The 24,637-nt window shown below is 45.5% G+C and overlaps 1 protein-coding gene across 3 annotated transcripts in view; it reads left to right on the plus strand.

Moving 5' to 3' along the window:
* Positions 1-21,420, plus strand: part of DCX (doublecortin) — an 80,271-nt gene extending 58,851 nt beyond the window's left edge. For 2 of the 3 annotated variants that reach the window (XM_059859258.1, XM_059859257.1), the window contains 3 exons: positions 674-811; positions 6,786-6,880; positions 9,675-21,420. In XM_059859258.1, coding sequence (XP_059715241.1) covers positions 674-811; positions 6,786-6,880; positions 9,675-9,731 — 290 coding nt within the window. In that variant the 3' untranslated portion in view covers positions 9,732-21,420. The remainder of the gene's footprint in view (positions 1-673; positions 812-6,785; positions 6,881-9,674) is intronic. The other variant, XM_059859259.1, reaches the window with a different exon arrangement.
* Positions 21,421-24,637: the final 3,217 nt, after the last annotated feature.

The raw sequence follows: 24,637 nt of genomic DNA on the forward strand, positions 1-24,637 counted from the left end.
CAGTTGGGGTCCTCATCTGCTCACATCTTCCAGTGCATAAATCTGCTGGGCTTGTTTATACAAACCTCGCTGAAAGGGAGGAGTGGCCAGGACAGAGGATGTGCTTTGTAAAACCATTTTGTCTCCTTTGCTTTCTGCAACTGAGAAGTTGCAGCTTGTTGAGGACAGAAGAGGCAGGTTCCAGCTGGGTGAAAGCCTCCTGGGGCAGCTGCCCCATCTGCCACTTGGAGGCTTCATTTACAGCACACCAGAAACTGTTTGCTGGCTTTCTGCACCTGCAGAAAGGGCACTCATCATTCCTGGTGCTGGCTCTTCACGGGAGGGTTACAGCAAATTAACTGGATTTTCTTGGCCTGAGTGTTCCCTCAGCCAGTGCTGGCCATTTTCATGGGGCTCAGGACAGCCAAAGGAAGGGGAAGGGCAGAAAATGTTTGGTGGGACACAGGTAGGTGCCAGCCTGACACCCACAGAGCCTCAGCACCTCCTCTAGAGGAGCAGAGCTGTTCTCTTTGCCCTGCCCTTGAGGAGTCTCCTTCCAGCCCTGGAGAACAAGGGATGATATCAGCTTTTCCCTCGCCCTTGGGATTTCCTGCACCTCTCCGGGGACCAGGCACTGAGCTGCCACGGCTGTTTCACAGCAGGGCCATAACCAGGTGGGTTTGTGTTCCCCCAGAGTGTCGGGTGATGAAGGGGAGCCCAGCAGGTGCCACGGGCAGCAAATCCTCCCCCACCCCTCAGAAGAGCTCGGCCAAGAGCCCCGCGCCCATGCGCCGCAGCAAGTCCCCGGCTGATTCAGGTAACCACCAAGATGGTGAGTGATTGTTTCTTGGTGTCTGCCTTTCACTGTGCTCCAGGGAATAGCACAGACCCTCTGTGCTTGCTAAGGAAACTCGGGTGTCTTCTGGAAACAAGAAGCTATTAAATATTGGGAAGGAATCTCCTGGTTGGTGAAGCGCGGTTGTGGTTTGAGGTTGTTCCAGCCACAGGCTCACAGCCTCCGTCCCCAGAAATATTTCAAAAGAAGTTTCTATTCCCCATGGAGGAAATCAAGGCCCACAGTGCTCCCAGATGGTCCCTGCAGATACAGAGTGATTTAGGGTGACCTCCTGTGCAAAGCAAATGGTGATTATTGCACAGGTCAGGAGTGGCTCCTCGCAATCATTATTTAAGGAGACCAGTGACCTTGCAACTGCAGGACTGCTGATGGCTTTATTGATGTGACACTGAGACACTCATTCAGTAATGGAGGAGAGGGAAAATGGGAATCCTAATTTGCTGCAGCAGCTTGCACCATTTGAAATGCCCCCCTCCTTCTGCAGCAGCACCTGGGTTGGCAGCACACGTGGGGAGCTGCAGGGCTGTCAGTCCAAGGCTGCGCTGCATACTGCAGTAATTCTGGTAATTGACAGTCTTTAGAGTCATGGAGAGTTTCTGGGCTTATGACTGATCTCTCACCTGCCTGCCTGCTCTGTTCCAAAAGAGAACCAGACATGGCCTCTCACTACAATGGCCAAATCATCAATTAAACATGTCAGAATTCCAGGAGAGCTTCACAGCTTGACTTCAGGTGTCCCACAGCATCAACACAGGTGACATAAACCAGAAATTCCTTTTTACCATCATGCTAATGTGCTGCATATTGCATGGGAGCATCACACGACAGCTGATCATCAGTAGAAATGGGATTATTAGTCAGAAAGTTCTCTTGGCAGTAATCAGAAGGATTTCCCCCAGGAAGCAGTTCATTTGTTTAGGGTTTGTGGGTGTTCTTCAGCTACCTCGAGGGACAGTGTGAAACTGGTTGCCACATGCCAAGACTTTGTATTTTTCATAAAAATATTTCTCTCTGAGGTGATTTTGCATTCATAAAGTTTTTCTTCAAGATTCCATTGTTGGCTTTTCTCAAACTCAGGCTTGCTGTAATTTCACCACTTCCACAGTCCCAAATGCCTGCTGGAAGCTGTGCAGGCACTCTGAAGGCACGATGGGAAACGTGGTGCTGATTTACAAAACCCCAGAAGTGACACTCAGTGACGTGGGAGTCAGCTCATGCGTGAGCAGCTCTAAACCTTCTCCACAAGCATCAGGTGCTGCTTCCCACCAGAAGCAGAGTTTACTGCATGAGCACAGAGTTTAATATGAAATGGCAATTATTGTGTGCCTGATTTTAACTGATTGAGCCACTCCAGGTCCAGGATGGTGACTCATCTGATGGGCTTTAATGAACACACTTAGCAGAGCTTTTCAGGGGGAGATTAAAACAACCAGAAAGGCTGAACAATAACCAGTTCCTGGAGTTAAGGTCAGTAATGAAGAGCAAATCAGGTTTCTTTAATCCGTCCAGACAAGGGGCTTTCGTGCTTTCCTGTAATTTCAATAAAGGAAAAAATGGCACTTGTCCTGCTTAATGAGAATAAAAAAGACTCAGCTCTTTTAGCACTGAAAAATAGGAGACTCTTGTTTTCTCAGGACAGAGAGAAAAAAGAACACCATTTTGTATTCTTGTGTTGAACTGGTAATAAATTAAGTGGATTTACACATCTTTTAAGAATCAATATTTACATTTAGATGAGATTTTGGAGTTTTCACATTCAAAAAGCAAAGAAAGCTGAATGAAGTCTGGTTAATAAAAGATGATCTGACCTATTTTTTTTTCCCCCAAAATCTCACTTGTTTAATGCGTGAAACTATTTAAAAGCAGTTTTACTTCAAATATATGCAATATTTCTGCTGTGTGTTTGCTCTCCTACCCATTTGTACCTTTTGTCTTTGTTGTCTTTCCCTCTGCTGTGTTTGTCATGTGGAAACTCCTGAGCATTTCCTTGGTTTTGTGTTGTTTTTTTCTTCCCAGTTCTTTTCTGTGCAGGTTTCTGTATCCAAGGTCTCCAAGGCCATTGTGACATATCTGGGCACTGATGTCTGGGCAGGTTTGGAGGGAAATCTTTGGGTGAGAGGAGTCTGAGCCCACCTCACAATGAGCCTCACTGTGGAAAGCTCAACCCCTTTAGGCAGCCAGAGCCCTTCAGCTCCCAGGATAGCCAAAAAAAGTGAGGTGGCAAATCCACAGAAGCAATTTAAACATTGTTTTCTTGGCACAGTGCTTTTCTCTTGCCATGCAGTCATTTAAATGAATGAATGAAAATTAAATGAATGAATGCAGAACAAAGAAATGTCTCCCTGCTCTGAGGAGATGGGAACTCACCCCAATCCTTTTATTCCCAAGGGAAAGCCTTTCTCCCTTCCCTCACTAACACCCAACCCATATCTGTCCTTCCTAAGCAATGCCAGTGGATTTCTGGCAAAATTGGAGTTACAAAGCTTCTGTGTATTTCTAAAGTCAATTTTTCTTCCTAGGGAGTCACCTTTGCTAAAAGACCCAGCTCAGAGCAGTGAAATCCATATTAAACCTCACCTGCAGGGCACCAGCCAATTCCTTCTCCTGACATGGCAGAGGAAAACTGGGAATGAGGAGAGGAGCCTCTGTGCTTCTGCTCTGATCCATGAGATTTAAACGGAGTAGGGTCAGCATGAAGTTTGGCAAAATTTCTTTAACAGACTGCTCCAATAAGGAGTCAGGCTAAGCAAAAGCCAGAGCTAAATCTCAGGGGAGAAATACAGGAGAGAAAATAATGATGTCATTTACCATTCTTTCTTTGTTATAAAAACTTGGATTTATCTTACACTAACTGACATGCCAAACAAAACATGTGCTGTGATGGGAGAGCTTATGATTATTAAAACCAGGACAGAGTCACAGGCACCTGAACTGAAATTAGAAAATGTCTTTGCCTTGATTTGGCCCGGGGAGAATACGAGCATGGCTCTGAGGCTGCTGCAGGACCTTAATGTCTTGGTCCACTAATGGACAGAGGGACAAAAGCACATTCAGCAGGCAGCAGCAATTAGCAAACAGACCCAGAGTGTCCGTCTGTCCTGGCTGCAGGGCTGCTCCCAGGGGTCATTATGGATGAGTGTGTCCAAAGGCAGCAGATGTCTGGGGAGTGCCATGATGCCTCTGGTTTGAGCTTTTCTATTTCTCAGGTTCTGTGCTGCTTTAGTGTGTGGGTCTGAGCTTCATATTATGGGATGGTGAGCTCTATGCACAGAGCAGGGAGACAAAACAATTCCTGCTCCAGCTGGGGACCAAGGACAAATGATCCAAATCTCAGCCCAAGAGCACAAACACCATGGGCTGGAGAGAGAAAAACAAGGATGGGACTGCATGGGCTAAAGCTGGAATTGGGCAATGAACTCTGGATCCAGAGCCCCAGTCACCCCAGCAAACCTAAGCAACACTCAGGGAACAATTCCATGTGAGAAAACTGCCTAAAAAGGGCCCTCAAAAAGGCTGAAGAGGGACTTTTGACAAGGGCTTAGAGTGATAGGACAAAGGGGGAATGGACTTAAGCTAAAGGAGGGCAGGTTTAGACATTAGCAAGAAATTATTTGCTGTGAGGATGGGCAGGCCCTGGCACAGGGTGCCAGAGCAGCTGTGGCTGCCCCTGGATCCCTGGAAATGTCCCAGGCCAGGCTGGACAGGGCTTGGAGCAGCCTGGGACAGTGGAAGATGTCCCTGCCATGGCAGGGGTGGAGTGGGATGAGCTTTAAGATCCCTTCCAACCCAAACCATTCTGGGATTCTAAATATCTGTGGAGGAAGCAGACAAAATTCAGTTTCCCTGGATCTCTCATCTCAAACATGATGGGAATATTCTCCATCCTCCCTCTCATGTGCTGGACAAGCCTGATTTATCTCCTGAGTACAAACTGCCTCATGCACAGGGGGAGGTGAGGATCCTGTGGAAAAAAGTGCACATGCTCCTGCAATTAAAGAATATTACATATACACTTTAAGGTAAATTGATGTTGCAGAGCAGATACAGTGCCATGAATAAGCCATAATGCACAAAGAATAAAATGGTGGAAAGGAAAATTGAAAGGAAAGCTGGTTCTAAAGAACAGTTCCTGATGGCTGAGTGTAGGTGAGATCCTGAGCTATCCTAAATCATCAGCAGGTTTTAGTGGAGCAGCAGTGTTATGCACCACCTGGGGCCTGCTCTTTGCCTCCTGTTATTTTTTTGCATTTCAGTTCAAAGGAAATGCAGGCAAGTTTGCTTATGAACACTATTCTTCATTAGCAGGCAGAGAAAATTAAACTGGGCTTCTTCATTGTTGCCCCTGCTGCAAAATTCTGCTGTCTTTGTAATGATATCCATCCATCTCATTCCATTTCTGATTGGGATGTCACATCTGTTTTTTTGTTGATGCTCATAAAATATTTACATGCCTGCTGTAGCACTTAAAACTCTCGTTGTATTAGGGAATTTCTGTGCTGCCCTGCAGCAATCACATCCATTTTGCTGCACACTAGCTCTGCTGTAGTTCCAGTCTTGTTTGTGGAAAGGAAATTGGGGTTTCTTGCAGAGTTGTTAGGTGGCATTCTTCAGCTTAGGAAGGATCATTGACAACTGGAGATAAAGAAAGAGGCATTTTAGAAATTGGAAATGAATTCTAGCTAATGGAGATTATATCAGTCCTCTTGTTCCCCACGTTTTCTTTAATAGGAAACACAAATTCACTCAGTGAAATAAAACATAAAATAGATCCAAGTTCTTTTTTACTGAATTGCCTTCATTATTTGGCACACAGTTAGAGAACTCTACTTTTTTTTCCCATCAGCCTGGAGGGCAGTTCATTTTGTAGAGTGGCACAGCTCAGTGCAGGAGCCAGCAGGAAACAGCTCCTGCTTTTCCAGAACAGATTTTTTCCCCCTATCAATAAAGCAAGGTTTGAGTAAGATAAGGAGGTGAAGTGTCACTCTGCTCCCCAATTATCTATAAATCATTATTTTTACCACCTTTTAAAAATATCCATTTCCTCACTTAGTTTCATTTGTAATAGGAAAAAAGCTGTGTGTGATGAATAACCTGCTCTTCCAACAGAGGAGGAAGTGCATGGAAATGGTGGATGTGAAGGCAGAGGAGCCACACCACCATGAATTTGTCATGAATTTGTTGCTTTAAGGTGCTGGCAGCTCCTCCTTTGTCCCAGGGCTTTGAGCACATGTTTCTTTTCACACCTGCTCGACCTCTGCTGCAAACCTGAGCTACCCCTTTCCTCACAAGGAGGTCCCAGCGAAGAGCAGTGAGGCTTTCTGAGGCATCACAGCAAGAGTTGTGCTGGTTTGGCTCTTAAAAATACAACATTCAAACATTTTACTCTGTGATCCTTTATTACACTTCCTCAGTCTCCTCCAGACACTCAAGTACTTGATGAGTTTTAAGTAACTGATTTGTGGTTTCAGCTGTTACAATTGAAAGCATAATTCCATCAGGCTCTTTGGTCACTTAATCCCACCCCCAGCAAACTACAGCCAGGGCTGCTGTTTGTCTAATTTTTAATGCCTGTCATTGACATTTCATATTGCTTGGGTAGGATTCAGGATATCTTCAGCCTGTGGTTTCCAGTTGTGCCCTTAAACAGTTTGAGACCACAGAAATTGTCTTTCTGTTTTTCTGGTGATATGTGCCTTGGATTGTCTTGGTGAATATTTGTTGTGTGCAATACTGCTCCCTTAGTTTATTTTGTATCTCACTGTATTTTGCAGCTGAAATCCTTGAGTTATGTTTATAGCTATGCTGTTCACTTGTTTTGGTTTGTTTTTTTCCTCCTGCCTAACATGAATAAACCATAGTGTTAAATGTTTGGAGACCTTCCATCTCCCCAAAGGAGAAAACCCTTCCCCTAGCTTGCCTGATTTGCAGCTTGTGTCTTGTTTTCTGCCAGCCAACGGGACCTCCAGCAGCCAGCTGTCCACCCCCAAATCCAAGCAGTCCCCGATCTCCACGCCCACCAGCCCCGGCAGCCTCCGGAAGCACAAGGTATTACGTTTCTTATACCTTACTACACCTCCTTCTGCCTCAGCCCCCCAGGTCTGGGGGCACTGAAGCCATGGTATTGATTGCTCTGTGCTAGAGATGACTGCTGGGGATGCTTCTCCTCAGAGACACCTTTAGCTCGCAGGCAGTTGCAGGCAGGCACTCAGAATGGATCCACACGAAGTAGGAACTCCATTTACCTCTAGGGAAAAAGTTCAGGCGATGGTGAAGAGAAAAGGAGTGGGTTCTGCTGGAGGGTTAAATCCAGAGTTTACTCCAAGGTGACACAGTTCTGAATCTCAGTACACCTGACAGACCCCACATGGCCTCAACGCCTTTTAAGCTCACCGGGAGGTGGGAGGGAGAGGATAGGTGAGCCACCAACCAGGTGGGAGGGGGAGGGTCTCAGGGGACAATGACACCTGGACAGGCCAATGACTCCAGGTCTGAAAAGCATCTTTTGAACTTCTGCCAATCACATGATGCCCTAGCTGGAATGTGGAACTGGACAGACAGCCATTAGGAAGAGGGCAGGGTTCGGGAAACAAGGAGAAAGCAGAGCTTCACACCACAACACCATGGCCATATCCTCTGGAAGAATAGCAACAACTGGTGTTCCAACAGGAGAGTTTGGCCCTTCACCTGTAAAAGTTGTCCTTTAGGGCATGGTGGTGAGCAAAGCACTGGCCTGACTCCTCCCCTGGAGGTGATAATGTGTGCTGGAGACCATCCAGAGGGATCAGAGGACACAACTTAACCATGAGCTTGTGCCATTTGAAAATATCATTGAAGGATGTGGTTTCATGTCAACCCTCCTGGCCTGAAAAGCTTCAAGTGTTGGCAAATCAGGCCCATTAAAGAGCCTGAAGAAGTAACACAAACGTTACTGGAGCTCTCAGACATCACTTTAATGATGCTCCTCAAGAATTTAAGTTTTTTAAATTATTTAAGGCCGTGCTCTGTTTTACAGGAATCAGGTGATTCTTACAGCTGGTGTGGTAATTGTGTTGTGGAACAGGCCAACAGGTAGCACAGCATCCTGGCAGGGACCAGGAAACCTGGGCTGGCTCATGGATAATTCATCTATTGATTTATTTAAAAGGTACAGCAGCTGTCACAGCTTTTTCAGTTCCTGTTATTCAGGGCCACTCTGTGCTGAGTTCTGCCTTTCATTTCTGTGGGCCTTTGCATTTCTGGAATAGCCACAATGCTGCTTCCAGTTTTTGCTTGATACGGGAATTGGAGCTTGGACACAAATGTAGGTGTGAGAGCAAGTCAGGAGGATTTCTCTTCAGTAAAAGAGAATGCACCTCTCAGCCCGACTCTGAAAGCATTGACTCAAAGATTTTGAAGAGTAATTAAAAAATTCTGGTGGTGCTGAGGTTTTGCAGTCAACAGCCTCGTGGAACCCAGTGTGGGGCAGCTTGCAGGGTTTGAACTAATTCTGTTTATAAAGGCATAGCTGAATCCAAATGAAAACTCTGTTTTCCTCAGGGCCTCACTCTGTTCTCAGCTGCTCAGTCTAAGTTTGAGAAAACACACCAAATTTAACACAACGTGTCCAGATGTATTATTCATTTATAATTGAGGACAGAATCTGGCCCGTGGTCTGAGCTCTTCAGTTCAGCAGAAGTAATGCTGCAAACTGCACCCTTTGCTTCAGCATTAGGAACACTTTCCATCTCATTGAGAACTTTGGAGGTGAGGGTTTGTTTCTTAGTCAAGACAAGCAAAACTCACCTTTTTAATGTTTTCTGTATGTTTTATGTATGACCTTTCCAGTGCAGCCCTGAGACCATTTGTAAAAGATGGTGACTGCTGAGGGCAAAGCCAACCCAGCTATGATTTTCTCCACTAAGTTAAGCCAATCAGCAAACACAAATTCAGCATTTTAGCTTACCAGAATATTCATGCATCATTGTCTTTCTCCCAGGAGCAATTTCCTGCTTATGATTAAATTGCTTTTCTTTTCTCCCCTTAAAGCTCAAGTGATAAATGCTTAGGTTGAGTTCACCACAAAGTCCTATTTTACCTCTTCTTTATCAAGATTTCTGTGAATTTCCTTCCTGAGTGTTTTGGTTTTTCTTCATTTTGCTCACAGTAATTACCTGTGTGTGGGTCAGAGTTCAAAAAAGTCCCAGGAGAGCTTTAGCTCTTGAGCTGGTTGCTGTACCTTGTCCCACACAGAACTTTAAACAAATGCAATAGAAAGGTTACTCCAGAAAGGGACGCTGGAAAAGCATTACATTGAGCATTTGATCCAAATAGCAAACTTGGGATTATTTTATTAACCTTTCCAACTGATTAGAAGTTACTTAAAATAAAGAATACACCATGGAACATGTGATTTTCCTGGAGATTTGTCCTGAGGGCAGCTGTCAAACCAAGGTAAGACTCTTTATTGTGGACTTGGGTTTAAAGAGATGTGTTTAAGGCATGATGCTGCTCTTTCATGCATGTGCTGGAATGGCCACATTGATCCAGAACAATAAAAAAACACTTCTGAAAGTTATCCCTGAGCAGTCATCAGGAACAGAGATGCACTTGCTGGAATGGCCACAATGATCCAGAACAATTAAAAAAACACCTCTTGCTCCTCAGTGCAAGGAGCCTGTCTTGATTTTAGGCTGGAGCTCCCTGGATTCTGGTGAGCCCAGCCCAGTCACCAGCACATTCCACCCTCTGGAATGTGAATTTTAACCTCTGAGCTGCCCAGAGCCACTAAGCTGTTTCCCTTTGCGTGGCCAAGGGTAGGAGCTGATGGTGAGGGTTAACATTTTCTCCTTTCTCCCTACAGGACTTGTACCTGCCTCTGTCTTTGGATGACTCGGATTCCCTGGGAGACTCCATGTAGAGTGAAATGTCCACGTTGCATTTGGGATACAGCAAAGTACCTCTGCCACACAAGCAGATCGGTGACTGGTGCTTTCAAGTCAAAGGACACACGGTTAAATGTCATTTTTGTTCTGTGATTTCTCCTCTCTGTGCCACAAACCAACACCTGCCAGTCTATAGAGATAGAGGGATACCATTCTTCTAAGTCACAGGGGTGCAAAATGGGCGTTGTGAGAAATTTGGGGCCTCCGTGCCAAGGATTCTGTGCATTTCCCATTTTCTTCTGTTGTTTCTTCTGCTGCTGCAACCATGTGGTTTTCCTAGTGTTAGTAAAGTAGTTTCCCTGGAGGTGTGCAAATGGACCCCTTGCTGCACAGTTTGCAAGCTGGAGCAGGGCAGATGATGTTCTCCACCTGTGCAAACTGCCAGCTCACCTGCTTCTCATTCACAGCCCCAGTTTTGGCACCTGCATTCTAAAGAGTCTTGGTTTTTTTGTGGAGGGCAGGAAGGGAATTTCTAGTCGGATGCTTAATATGCCAGCAGAAGCTTGGATGAGATTAGGAATGATTGTGTCAGATGCTAAGTAAGGTTAGTACAATAATTCAAATTATTCAAATATTGTTTGGGATTATTTTTAATGATTACACAAAAAACCATAAATCAGCTGAGTTATCTGGAGTAGAACACCTTCCACATTCAATGCTGTGAGCTGGTAACAAATATTTATACCTCCCCTATGGTATCTCTCTATCTCTGTAACAGTAATGCCTTGTGAACAGCCAACACTGAAAACACTGTGAGAATTTGTTTTCAGGTTTGACACCCTATAGGTCACTTTTTATAGCAAAAAAATCAATACGCTTTTTATAATGGAAAACCTTTTATCTGTGTTTTGGGAGTAAGGATTCAAGCTCCTTCTTTTTTATAAAAGCTGGTAATTTTCTTTTGTTTAAAAAACACGTTCAGAAAAAAAAAAAGTACAAAAAAAACCAACCACAACTGCAGAACAATAATAACAGCAAGTCAATTTAGAAATCCTGTCATCACTGCCAAAACAGACACGTGTAGGGGGGGAAAATGGTCAATTCAAAATATTGAATGTTTTGATAGTTTTTGTAATGTTTAAGACTACGTATTTGGTTTTTTACACTTCAGTATTCCTAACTATGGCCAGATTCTCTACTTATATAACAAATGAAGTTTTGTGGTGTTCTAAAAACCTGTATTTTAAGAAACTCTTCTATCTGAGAAAAACAAACTCGCTGTATTTAGAGAAGCTTTTGCTTTTATTAATCAGTAATGCCTCCTCCAGAATGCAAAGTTCATCTCCTCACGCAGGGCTGGTGGTTTTTACTGCTCCAAAGCTTTGTCCTGGGCCAGCTGCCATTGCCTCCCTCCCTCATGGAATAAGCTTTGATGAAACTGATTCTTGCAGAACTTTACCTAAATGAAATCTGTGCAATCAAGCCTTTCTTTGTTGCTCTATTTGCTTTTTTCTTTTTTTTTATCCCAACGTAGACACCTACTCCCTGTTGCCTTGCAACCCCTTGTGGTTAGGATGGATTTTATCCTTGTGATGTTTGATGCTCCATGAATGCTGGGTTGTTCCCAAAGCCACTCCACGTTTTGTTTGCTTGCATTGCTGGGATGAAACAATCTGTGCAGGCTGCATCTTTCAAGGCTCGTGTGATCATTCTTATAATGCAACTTCTTAAAAGAGATTTATCAGAGAGAGGCCAGGATTGGGAATTGTCAAGGGGTCACAGTTATCATGCACCAAATTTGCACCCAGTAGTCTTAGTGCATGATCATTTACAGCCAGAGTTTTCCACAAGGAGCCATTTGTTCTCACTGATAGCTTCATTTGATTGAAAAACTCTCTGACTGCACAACTGCTAAATGGTCATTTTAAATATTGTAAATAGAATCTGGGGTTAGTTCACAGTTTAAGGGCTCGTTGAGGGTTTGTGGGGGGAAGGATGGTGCTGTGGACAAAGCTTGGGTGCAGCAGTCAGCACACCTCTCAGCCCTTGGCATTGCTGAATTTTGTGTCTGAATGGGAGCAGGTCTCTGAGTAACCCTGTGCCTCAATCTGTCTGTCTGTCCCTGCAGGGACAGCTCTGTTCTACCTCACTGGGGGTTGTGAGGCCAAATGTTGGTTAACATTTGTCAAGTGCTTTCAGATCCTCTAACAGAAGGTGCTGAAATATTCTGGGTGCAGATTTGGTTATGGGTGCTAATTTTTGGCTGTTTAATCCTGTGAGTGCTACTGTTGACACTGGTCATGAGCAAAAAGGACTTTCTTAAGCATAAGGATGTCAAAGTCCTTGGTTATGCTAATAACAATATCATTCATCAGAGCTTTTGTCTTAGGGAAAGCTTTAGTGGGACAGATAACTTGATGTGCTTTTACCCTCTCCTCTGTTCTGTTGGTGGAAATCTCAGGGTCCCTCTCTGAGTCTCTGCCTCTCCAGGGACCCTGAGCAGTCACCATGGATGGACTGGAGCTGCAGTCCAGGGTGTTGTCACACGGTGACAGAGGCCATTCCTGCCACAGTCAGGGTGAGCCTGTCCTGTCCTGACAGCTTTCCTCAGATAAACCAGGAGACCAGCCATGCAGTCCCACCCAGGTTCTCGTGCTGCTCAGTGCAGGACACTCACCACAGCTCCACCAGGAAACCCAAATCTGGGCTGCCCTCTGCTCAGCAGCCTGAGCTGTGGGGGAGGAAAGGAATGTGGGAGATGCTCTCACCCAGTTTGTGTAAGAGAAAGCAGGATGCCAAGGGAGGAATGATCCTTTGTGTAAGAGAAAGCAGGATCCCAAGGGAGGAATGATCCTTTGTGTAAGAGAAAGCAGGATCCCAAGGGAGGAATGATCCTTTGTTGGGATGGTTGTTGAGAAGGGGTTCCTTTCCTTCCTGCCAAAAGCTCTGTTTGGTCATTTGGAGATGCTTTTCCTGGTGGAGCATCACTGAGGAATTACTGAGCTCCTCCTCCTGAGCTGCACCTGGTGACATCTCAGACCTGATCTTGCCAGCTCTTCCTTGGGAATGCAGCTTTGTTTGCATGAGGATGCTCCTGTGGTGGGGCTGAGCCCAGCAATTCCTTCAGGGAATTAGGGGGACCTTGAAAAGGCCTAAAATAAATTGTTCAGTGGGAAAAATAGCCATTCAAACCAGCAGAAGCCACAAAGAAAACAGGGTATGAGGTCAGACTCCCAAGTTTTAAGAAGCAATTTTCTAGGTAGAAATGCCTGGGCAGTAGAAGTCAGTGAGCATTTCAGCTGTAGCATAGAGTGAAGTCTGTATTAATGCCAATATTGCATGAGTTCTTGTACAGAAATGCATGTGGAATGTTACATACATTCAGAACTAGTTATCTTTGGCTTTGTAGGATCCCTCATCTAGATTTGAATACAAAGAGAAACAGTGCACAGGCATCAGACCTTTGTTACTGAAACAGAAGAACAGCTGTGATTCAGGAAAAAAAACCCTAAAAGCTTTAATTTTAGCACGTGCTTTACTCCTGTTGACTTTTCATGAGATTAAGCTTGGGTTTGGTCAGAAAGCTTTCCTGAACTGCTGTGAATTAGTAATTACTTCCAATTTACTATGGCAATTCCAGACCCTGTGAGATCCTGGAGCAGATGATAGTAATTCCACTATATACTCCACAGTTCACCTTTCATATTTATTTTTTTTTAACATTTACAAGCACATAAAGCTCCACATGATATGAGGATTTGCCATATTAATTCTGCTATAAAAACCCTGTCTAATTTGCCTCGTGAGGCTGCCTTTAGTGCTTTCAGAGACTAATTGAATCACTGAGACTATATTGTTTTAAAACAATACAGTATTTAAAAACAAATTGCAGAAACTCTTAAAGTAGCAGGGCTTTGTTTCTTTGAAATCTGTCTTTATTCAGAATAATTTAGCAAATTTGCATATTAAGATCCCTGTTTCAGACACAGTCCTTAGGAAGGAATAGTACAGGCAGAAGGGTTTAGCATTTTTACACTCAGGTGATGGTCTTGACTGTAGAAGATGAGTAATGCAGCAAAACCTTCAGCCTTGGGATTTTTATCACTTGTAAAGCATTTATAATCCTGAAGTTTCTGGTTTAAAGCCTCATCTGGTATATGATTTGGAGCTAGTTCAGTTCCACCAGCTAAATATCTTGAAGTGATTTGAAAAGAGTTTGATAATGAGATTTTATTATGTGGTGGGAGTTGGAAGCAGCTTTTCCCTACCACTGTCTGTGTTTCCAATATCTGCACATTATTTATTGTCTTCTCAGGAGCTAGAAACCCTAATTGTGTTATTTCCATGGATAATAGAAGAATCCTGCTTAGAAAAAGACTTCCACATCTCTCTCACCCTCAGCTAACACACGTGGCCATACAAAAATCCACACGCTTGGTCGAGCTGCTATTTCTCTCTCATTTGCTTGTTCAGTACTTTTGAAGGGGAAAAAAAGGAGGCAGAACCAAAAGTTGTGGCAAACAGCAAAGCAGTGTCACACCCAGGCATTTTCCAAGGGCATTAGTGTTAGTTTCTCCTTATCCATGTGGGTAACATTTCCTAGGATGCCTTGTCTTTGCCTTTTCATGCCTTTGAGGGCAGTGCTGCTCTTCCTGCTGCTTCCCAGCACAGCCCGTGGGGGTGCTCTGGGATTCCAGGCTGAATCCCCACCCAGACACTGCTCCAGGGACAGCCATCCCTGGAAGTGATGATTTCTCTGCAGGGGTCCAGTGTGGATTTTGCAGCCTGAGCCTCCCCCAGTGTGCTGAGAGCACTGGAGTGATTTTGGGGCTGACCTCCATGGTGCCCCACAGCCATGCAAAGCAACCAAGGGTTCTCTTCCACTGTAGTAGAGGCAGAAACATTTTTAGGGAAAGGGATAAAAAATAGCCAAGTAAAGTAGATATAAAATTAGCCTAGAAAGTGTCTCCTCAAGCTAAGACAATCCATAACCAGAGAACAGCTCTGTAGAGGTGTGTCTGCCCCACGCCAGGTGCTGATCATGGCCATGATGGAATAAAACAGCTTTTTTTCCATGCAGTGACTTAGGCTCCAGGTCAATTTTCTGGTTGCTGATGGAAGCAGGCTGGGACAGTGTTTGGGACTGGTGAGGTTCTTTGTAGGAGCAAATGGGTGGCACGAGATGAGGATCTTTTTTCTGTGTATCTAAAGAGTCAGGCCAGTCCATGCAACAGGACGAGTGCTCTACACAAGACCCCTGGAAGGAATCCAGCTGGAAACCCACCCTGGTGTGATGAGAGCAGGAAGGTGAAGACTTTAAGTGCCTTCTAACATCCCTTGGGCTTCAGAAGCAGGACTGTGCATGTGCCCAGCAAGGCCTGAGGTTCAATAGCCTTGACCAAAGGAGACAGGGCACACTTTAACTCTCGAGGTATTTAGCACATCTCTTGAAAATTGCTGTCTCCAGAATCACAGAATTCTTCTGTCCCATCTGCATGAATCTGAGCCTCTCCACAGTACCTCAGGAAACGTAAAAGCTGAGTCTTGTGTCTCACAGGACACAAGACTGCTCCTCACTGTGGAGTGAACAGGGCTGGGTGCTGCTGCAGTGGCTGGTGATTCTGCTGTTCAGATGTTCTTCATCTCCTCCTCTGCTCCTGGCTCGAGAGCTGCTTTCTCCTGGTGCCTGCAGGTGAAGGGCTGGGAGCAGCAATGTACAGACCCCTCTTTGCTTTGTTTTGTTCCCTCTGGAACAGTTCTAGTCAGTGATGACTGAAGGTCTGAGGCCAAGATGACAAACCCACATTTTAACAGGGAGAGGGGAGATTTTCAGGGAATATGAGAAGGTGGGTGGAAAGGCTTTTTCCAGCAGTGCCATTGCACAGCTGCTCTGACAGCACCCCAGCTGCAGGGCAGGTGTGAGTACTACACCTGCAGAGGAAAATGTGGAGTTTTGGGATCACAGACCACTCTCCATCCCTTGGGACACTGCTTCGAGGAGGTTAAGCACATCAACACCTATTTTTGGCCAACAGATGAGCTTCTGAGCAAATGAGAATCAAACCTAGTGGATTCAGCAGTGGGTTTCAGAGTTGTTGGGATGTGGCACAACTCTGGACAAATCACTTCTCCTTGTGCCAGTGCACAGAGGGCTGGTCCCAATACTTCCCTCCACCTGTAGGGTGCTTTGAGATAAGCTGCTACAAAGGGCTTGATTTTAAAATGTATTCATTGCTCAGCAAAGTCTGAACATGTTACAGGAGCAAACTGGAAAGTCTCTCACAGAACTCTGGCTCTCTCAAAACTCTCCTGTAAAAATGCTGAAGTATTTCAGTCATGGGGAAAGAGAGACACCTCATTTTTAGTTTGCCATTGAAACCATGGGGGAGCCAGCAACATCCCTGGGAGGAAGGAGATACCCTCATCCAGCAGCCCATTTCTCTCCTGCCTGAATACAGCCCCCACTGCCCCTCTTTTTGTTAGATGCACGTGCACATATCAGGGGCAATTTGTCCTAGCAGTCAAAATATGGGCCTTCTGTTTACAAAGAGTGAATAAGCCTAATTGTTTCAGTGGCTTTCTACCAAGAAAACAGTGGGCCAGGTGTTGAAAACCTTCTCGTTTAGAAAGTGTTGGTGGCCAGATGTCCACATGGGAGAGAGCAGTGTCCTTGCTTAGTGCACCTGAACTCACCTCTTGTGACTCTTGCTCTTGATCTCCCTGAACTCAGGGCTCTTGAGCCACTTTGGAGGCTCCCTAGGTCTGACAGTTTATCACTGAAACTGAAGAAAAAGGAGGATGCCCAAAGGGAATTAACAAATCTTGGCAGTAATTAATCTGTCGGCTGAAAAAGAGAAAGCTGGCATCACCAGGGAAGGATGCCATGATGGAAAACACAGGGAAGGAAGGGGAAAGCCTGTTCCTTAGAGGAATGGTGGGGGATGTTTGTTAGCAGGTAGGCACTGAGTCATGGAATGAGCTGGAGCTTCAGAGAAAATCCAGTGGCAGGGAGAGCACGAGGCACAGCACTGGACATGTCAGTGCCACTGATGTGTGGGAATAATGAAAGACAAAAGGCAAGAAATTCCAGGGACAAACAGAGAATGAGGCTGGGTCTAGCTGAGGATCTGTGGCTTGGTGGGGACAGAAGAGCAGCAGAGCTCCTGGCTGTTTGTTGAGAGTCATGTCCCTGCAGGTACCTAGGCCAGGGGGTGGTGTCTGTCCACAGCAGTCTGTCCCTCTCCCCTTGGCAGAAATAAGGCCAGACCTGGCTGCAGGCAGGAGGACTTGCTGTGAGGCTCCTTCCCTGCTGCTGTTTGACTCTCCTGCCAGCATGTGCCATCCCTCAGAGGGACAGGGAATATCCAGCCCTGTGCTGAAGGACAGCACCAAGCTGTGGGCTGGGTTTATTTACACTCCTCCCTGTGTCAGATCAGAAATAGCAATCACTGATCAGCACGCCCTGGCCTGGGGAGGACAGACCTGGCACTCTGGGGGATGTAAGAGAATAATGAGGGCACCTCAGAGCCTCCCACCCCCTCCCACAGAGCTCAGCAAACTCTGGGAAAGGTGGCAGCCAGGGTGAAAAGGCAGGAGAGACTCCTCAGGGAGGGTTTGCTGTGTGGGCACAGAGGTGATGCTGATCTTGCCCAGGAAATGCCCAGCCCCTGTGTGAGAGCTGCTGCAGCCACACAGCAATGGGAAGTCTGTGCTGAACAAGGGCACCTGTGTTTGCACTGCTTTCCTCATGAGATCTTTTCCCTAAATTCAGTTGAGTTGCTTGTGAATTTAATCCTAAACCACAAAATAACTGACTCATCCAAACACTTTCTTGCTGTACAGTCTCAGATTTTTTTTGATGTTGTTGCATAAAGATTGCATCTCTTTTATTTCCATAAATTCTCAGACACTCAATATAATGCAAATGGAGCCCAACACACCCAATTTTCTGCTGTTTTAACCAGGCAGAAGCTCCTCTGTAATTAATTTATGAATCTATTTGGTCCAAGCTTGGGCTCCTATTTCAAAGATTGATTACTGTTGATAATTCTTGTGTGATTGATTACTTGAGTGCAGATTCAGTTTCCTGGGTGACAGCTGCAGCCTTTGCAGAGAAAACCTCACTGACCCCAGTTTTCAAATGATCTCTTCTATGGACCTTGAATAGCAAGTTATAGATGGGAGATATTTTGTGTAGTTTAATTATAGTTACTGATAAAGCTGAAATAGTTTGCTGGAATACCTTAAAAGTTTTAGAATTGAAAATTAAACAAGGAACCTCAGCAAATCAGGGCCTCCTCCATGTTTTTTGCTTCTAAAGAGTGTTGACTTTATCTCACTTCACTCTCACTCAGTCTACCAACAGACATGACCTGAGCCCAGCAGGTTTATGGGACTAGAAGTAGTATTTCTATTTTTACCAGTATTTTTCTGCTCCAGTCCCAGCTAGTACCAGGCAGAATAGAGATTTGTGGTTGGCTTGGTTTTTAGAGAAAAGCATTGCCAAATGTCTCTGAAATAAAAAGGAAGGTTGGGTTCATTTTAGGTGACTCATCCAAACTCAAGGCTGCTTTTGAATTTTATCCAAGCTGGTTGTTCCATCTCTCTTTGCAAGAGTTATTTCTAGGAAATGGAGCTGAATTGGAGTCCCATTTGCACAGGGGGGGTGTTGCAGAGCACTGGGACTCACCTGGCACGTGCAGGCAGGATGGAACACGGTGGTGGCACCTAGTCAGGGAGAGCCAGAACCAAACCCTGGCTCTGAATCCCTCAGCTCTGGGAAACCCATGCACAGGGTGAGACTTGGGAAATACCTGAAAGGGACCAAATGGATCCCAACCTTGGGTCCAGGCCCAGTTCTCAACACGACAAATTTTATTTTCAGAGAATCCCTGAGAAACATTTTGTGGGGTTTATTTTTGTTGTTTCTTGGGCTTTGGGGGTTATGTTGGTGGAGTATTTTGTCTTTTTTTTTTTTTTTTTTTAATTACATCATGGCTGCTTTTCTCTATCTGCTTCCACCACTGCAGAGCATGTATGGATGGACTTTTTTTCCTTAGCAGGTGGCAGGTGAAATCCTGTGATATTCTTTTTCCTTCTCATACTGACCATACAGTCACAGGGAGGTTGCAGAACACACAGATTTTTCTCCTTTCTCTCCCTCTCTTTAAGACAGAGGTGCTTTTTCCAGATTTAGTGTGATGTCTAATGATGCATCTGCCTAAAAGGAAGAATGTCTAGGGAATTAATTGCACTTAATTGGTGTTTTTAGATATGGTGAAGCAGGAGTATTGAATGTAAGAACAAGGAAGCCTGTGAGTGATAATTACATGCTGAATTCTGAAATTGTTGTTAGTTTGCTTCTTATTTAAATGATGGGTGATCCAAGCAGCTTGAGCACTGTGGCAGTCCTAGTACAGCTGTGATTAGCAATTAGAAGGCACCCAGGGTCTTTTGGAAAGAGGAAACCTGTCTAGCCAAAACTTTTCTGTTCTCTGAAATGACACATTCCCCTCCATAACCCTATGGATTTTGTGACACAGCCTAGACTGGAAGCACAGGAAAGGAGGATCATCCTGCTGGCTTTGCTGTCACTAGCCTTTGTCTGCTCTCTCAGTTACAAATCCTGCCCCAAGCTGAGGTGAGCAGCTGCCAGCCCTCAGCCTGAGCTCCTCACGCTGCTCTTGTCTGGAGAGCAGGAGCTGCCTTTGCTCAGGACCCTGCAGCTCCCAGAGCTGCAGAGCCACCACCCAGCAGTGCTGAGGGAGGGAGATGTGCAGCTGAACTGGAACCTGATGGTGGATTACTGTCTTAGGCCATGCATTGAGTTCTTATGATTTCCTCACCAAGGACAAAGCTGCAATATAATATAATATAACTGAGAGGCCACGATGTATTTTCTCTTGTGGTTCAGAGGGTGGGGGTTGGAGGGGCAGCTGGGTTTAAAGTTTAGCTGGTATACTTTAAACTCTGTGTACATAACCTTGGAGGACACGGGGGTGGGAAGGGGTCCGTGGTTATTTTGGTGGGATTGGTAAACTTCAGGATGTTTTTGTTTAAAGAGTAAGGTATTTAATTAATGACATTGTACAAAGAGTTATTAATTTAAATGGTGCTTTTGTTCTCCTACCCCAGACCTGTCTAACCTTTCTTTTTGGCAAGCCTGCAGCAATGCTGATCATGTTGACTTTTGTACCTTGGGGGAGTGTGTGAAAGGGGAGGGGAAATGCTTTTCTCTTCAGACAAATAACATTGCCCATAGTTAACTTCCTGCTTGGATACGTACCTTGAATTCCCTTGATGCTGAATTTTTATGTGAAGGTCTCTTCAAAGGGACAGAACAAGCAGAGGTTATTCCAAAAGATCTCCACTGTATCATCTTGTAATATATTGCAGCTTTATGCCAATGATTCCTTGCTTACCTGTACACAGTCCATGCATGTTTTGAACTAATTTTGCATTCTCCATTTGTGGTGAGTTATTTAGCATTTTAACCACCTTTTGTGCCATTCAACTTGTACAGAAAACATTTTTATTGACGTTTTAAAGGGAGGGGGAAGAAAATAAAAAGACCCCTTCTGCTCTCTAGTTGTAGGTAGAACTCAGTTACTTAGCAAACAGATGTAGATGAGTGGTTGTAGTGTTAGAAATGTTGGCTTGCTCGTGAACAAGCTCTTGAGAGTAAATGCATGGTCCTGTACCTCTCTTTTCTTAATTAGCTCTTCCTTTCCTCCTGGAAAGATTCTCTCTCTCTCCCTCTCTCTTACTCTTTGTCTCTCTCTCTCTCTCTCTCTCTCGTGGTTGTAAAGTACAGATTTGGGCATAAATAAAAGGATAAACGACCAGGTTTGAAAAGCAGTTCTCAACAGGTTCTCTCGGGGAACGTACTTCTCGCAGTGCCTTGCCTTGGCACGTTGATCAGATCCAGCTTGCAGGATACAGCAGGAGGAGATCAGCCCCCAGTGCCTCTGCCCGAGCCGGGGAGCGAGTGCAGCCTTTGGAAATTTGGCTCTGCTGGAGGGTGAGGTGCTGCTGGGCCACTGCAGCTGAGGCAAGAGGCACGAGCGGCGTCAGCCGTGGCCTCCACTCCTGGTGATGTCCCTGGGACTCGTCCCATGGCCCCTGATTTGCGGAGTTTGCACACACTTTTGATTTTCCTGGATACACAGCAAGGGGGTGGGGATGGGATATGGGAATTATGCTGTTGGGGGGTCTGTAAACAACTCCTTCTCCACACTCCTGAGCTCTGAGTTGAGTACAAGGGGCTTCTTGATTATTAGCTGTGGTTCTGTTGGCAGTGGAGGACGGAAAATGGGCAAAGTCTTGGAAAAGATGGGGTCACTCACAAAGACGCATTTTGTAAGAAATGGACTTAAAGAAACTCCAAAAAGCCGTGCCACAAAATCACCAAGTGTACCTAGATCCACACCTCTATTCCCTATGGCTCTTCTCCCTTAACAGAATTTCCTTTTGTCAGAAGATTTGACTAGGAAAAAATTCCATTTTTGTGAGGTGTTGTGAACTGTTTTTACTACTTGTAATAACCATCCCGGGTCTGAGTATTCTTGTAATGCAATGCCATGCAGCAGAGAACCTGTCCACTTTATAGCTTTGCTCTCAATATTTGTTACTCATTGTTTTCTCATCTAAATGTACATTTGCAAGATGTGTGTAATGTCATTTTCAAAAAATAAAATTTGGTTTCAATATTTAGGCCGATAAAAACCTTTCTGAGGCTTTTATTTGTCAAGTGTGTGCCGACCGTGACTTGTGAACTATAGAACACTCATTCATTGTGATACCTCAGCTTTCCCAAATCTGCCCTACTTGTATAAATGCAGAAAAAAAAGAGGCTGGGGAGTGAATTTGATGTCCCTGAATTAATTAAGATATAAACCTGCCTGACTGAAGCAGCCCAACCTGTGCAGGGCCCATCCTTTTGCCGAAAGGGATGAGCTCTATGTGGGTCCTACTCTGGGAGAAAAGGGGAAAATAAAGGCAGCTCCTTCCCTGTGTGAGCACTGCAGATAAAACTGCAGATTCAGAGCAGCAAATGTGGCCCCCATCTGAACTCTGCCCTGGCATCCAGGGCCTGGGCAAGGGCCGTGCAGTCCCACAAGAGTTTGGGGAAGCTTGGTGAGATTTGAGAGCTGCACTGTGTTTGTCCTGCCTTCCCACATGGGCCTGAAAAAGCTCCAAGTTTTCCTTTCCCAGCCTCTCTGTCAGAACCACAGTGAGGACAAAAGCTTTTTTCCCTGTGAGCCCTGAGAAATGACAATAAAGCTTGGGCTACCAACCCATCGCCCCTCTTGGCAAAGTGCTGGCACCCACTTGTGCCTGCACAGGCCAGAGCAGCACAGACAGTGCAGGGAAAGGCCACGAGGAAAAAAATGCAGTTCCCATCATGAAACCAGGAGAAAACCACACTCAGGGCAGCCTTTATGTGAATGTGCATGGGCTGAGACTGAAGGAAATGTTATCAGAAAAGCAGAACAAGTGCTCTAGAAAACTCTGCTTTAGTCCCTGTGCACTCGAGGAGCCAACAATAAAGCAGCCTGGTGTCTCTTTCAGGGGCTGTGTGTTGGATCAGGTCAATAAAATCCTGGAGGAAGCGCTCCTGCCCATGCAAAATGTTCTGCAAAACCTGCTGTGTGCATCTATCACAGCTATTCCAGGGACTCTGGAGAGAGAGTTAAAAGGAAATCTAAATGCTGGTAGTGTGGCACCCCCAACCAGCACTGCAAGCCATTGGAAATGATGCTGCTGTCCTAGCAGGAACTCCTCTGGCACATATGGAATCACTCCAGATTTATTGTTGTGTCAGTGAGAGGAAAATTCAGCTTCCACAGCCTGGCCTTCCTGCTGCATCAGCCTGGACCTAGACAGAAATGAACACCAGGGATCCTGGAATATGTTGGTATGTAGGGGGACACAATATAAGAAAATAAAGGTAGTATAGAAAGTCATGTTACCCCTTAAGGAGTTGCAGCTGAGACAATTATTAGAGATTAGGAACAGGCCTGACTCTAACAGGCCACAGGTGTAGCCAATAAGAAGAAGAGTGTTATAAAAGAGTGGGGTGGTTAATTGAGGGGCAACTGGAGTCAGCTGGCCCTGTGAGAAGAAGGAAGAGTCAGTGCTCAGAGGAGCTGCCTATGAGAAACATCAACGAGGTACAAAACTCTAGCAATATGGAACCTTTGCAATATAATGACAACATTGGTACATCAGAGCAGCAAAAGTTTGTGCTCCTGAAAAGTCTCAGTCCGAGTGTGTCAGCCCTTATGTGGCATCAGTTGCTTGGACTGAAGTAACTTCTGGCCTGGTTCAAAACCCCCTGGCTGCTGCCTTCTGCTTTTCCTGGTTTGTGAAGATAACACAGAGGAGGATTTTAGATCCCTGGAAATGATGCTAAGCATCTGTGTTCAGATTTTGGGCTTCCTGAGCCAGGGCCATCAAATCCAGCCAACTTTCTGCTGCTCCCTTCCACTATCTGCCATCACATTTTGTTATTTAAAAAGCTTTTTTTGGGTTATCACCCCAGGCTGGCTCTGTGCTGTGCTCCAGACAACACACCAGGGAGTGCTGGACCACCATCTAAAGCAGAGGTGTCCCAAAGGATGGGAGTGACCATAACCATGGGGAGATTCTCCAGGGAGCTGTGAAAACCCCTGAGTGGGATGAACACCCCAGTGGCACTGCTTCAATTTTATCAGTGCTTTGTCAGCCTCGTCAGGCTGACCTGCATCTTTAGCTGCCTTAAAAACTCAAGTAAAAGCTTTTAATATTCATATATTCTGAACATGAGATGAGAGACCTGACTAAGAGTTCCCTGGCCTGGTTTTGGCTGGGAGAGAGTTAATTTTCTTCCCAGTAGCACCAACTGTTGTTGTTTGGAGTTGGTGTGAGGATAATGATAACACACTTGTTTTCAGTCATGGCTAAGCAGTGTCTGTGCTCAGACTTTTCAGCTTCTCATGCCCTGCCAGTGAGGAGATTTGGGGCACAAGGAGCAGGGAGGGGTCATAGTCAGGACAGCTGACCCCAACTGACCCAAGGACATTTCAGACCATCTGGAGTCATGCTTATCCCATAAACTGAGGGAAAGCCATCCATGGGCTGGACAACTGCATTGTGCATCACTTGCTTTGTACATTGTAATTCTCTTTTATTATCATCATCATGGTTAGTTTCTTCCATTCTGATGCGTTAAACTGCCTTTATCTCAACCCACGAGTTCTCTCACTTTCACCCTTCTGTCTCCTCCCCATCCCCTGGGAAGGCAGCGAGTGAGTGGCTGTGTGGGGTTGGGGTTAAACCAGGCCACCTGAGATCATCCCCCAGTGTGACAGGGCAGGGGCTGAGCCCGGCAGCACTGCTGGGTCCTGGGGGCAGCACAGCTCCCTCGCTCTGATGTGGCCTCAGTGTCTTTGGGGACATGGCAGGGTCCCTGTGAGTGCCACAGCCCGTGGAATAGAGCACTGAGGGAAGCAGAAAGACCTTCCTGGGGTCTGCTTAGGTCTTCAGGGTTGGTGGAGCAGGAGAAATCGGGTGCTCTTCTTGGGGACAGGAGGGGGACAAAGATGCCACTCTGACATGGCCTCAGTTTTGCTGAAAAATAAGACACCAATCCCAACATAAGGTTGAATTAACACAGGACAGAGGCCTGGAATAACCTGCAGCCAAATCAGCCTGTAAATGGTGTTTCTTCCAGTGCTGCCTAGAAAGGTGAGCAGCACCTAGAGCAGGGTGCAGCAATAAAACCTTGATTTTAAATTAACACATGACCAGCCTGGCCTCTGGAGAGAGACACATTTGTGCAAGCGGGAAAGAAAAATCTTTGGAATCTGCCATTCTGTCACAAATTGTCCATGCTTTAATTAAGAATTCCTCATCAGAGAGGAAGATAACTATGAGATCCATGAGGGGAGGAACACGGTTG

Source organism: Haemorhous mexicanus, chromosome 14 (genome assembly GCF_027477595.1).
Source record: "Haemorhous mexicanus isolate bHaeMex1 chromosome 14, bHaeMex1.pri, whole genome shotgun sequence".
Taxonomy (NCBI): Eukaryota; Metazoa; Chordata; class Aves; order Passeriformes; family Fringillidae; genus Haemorhous; species Haemorhous mexicanus.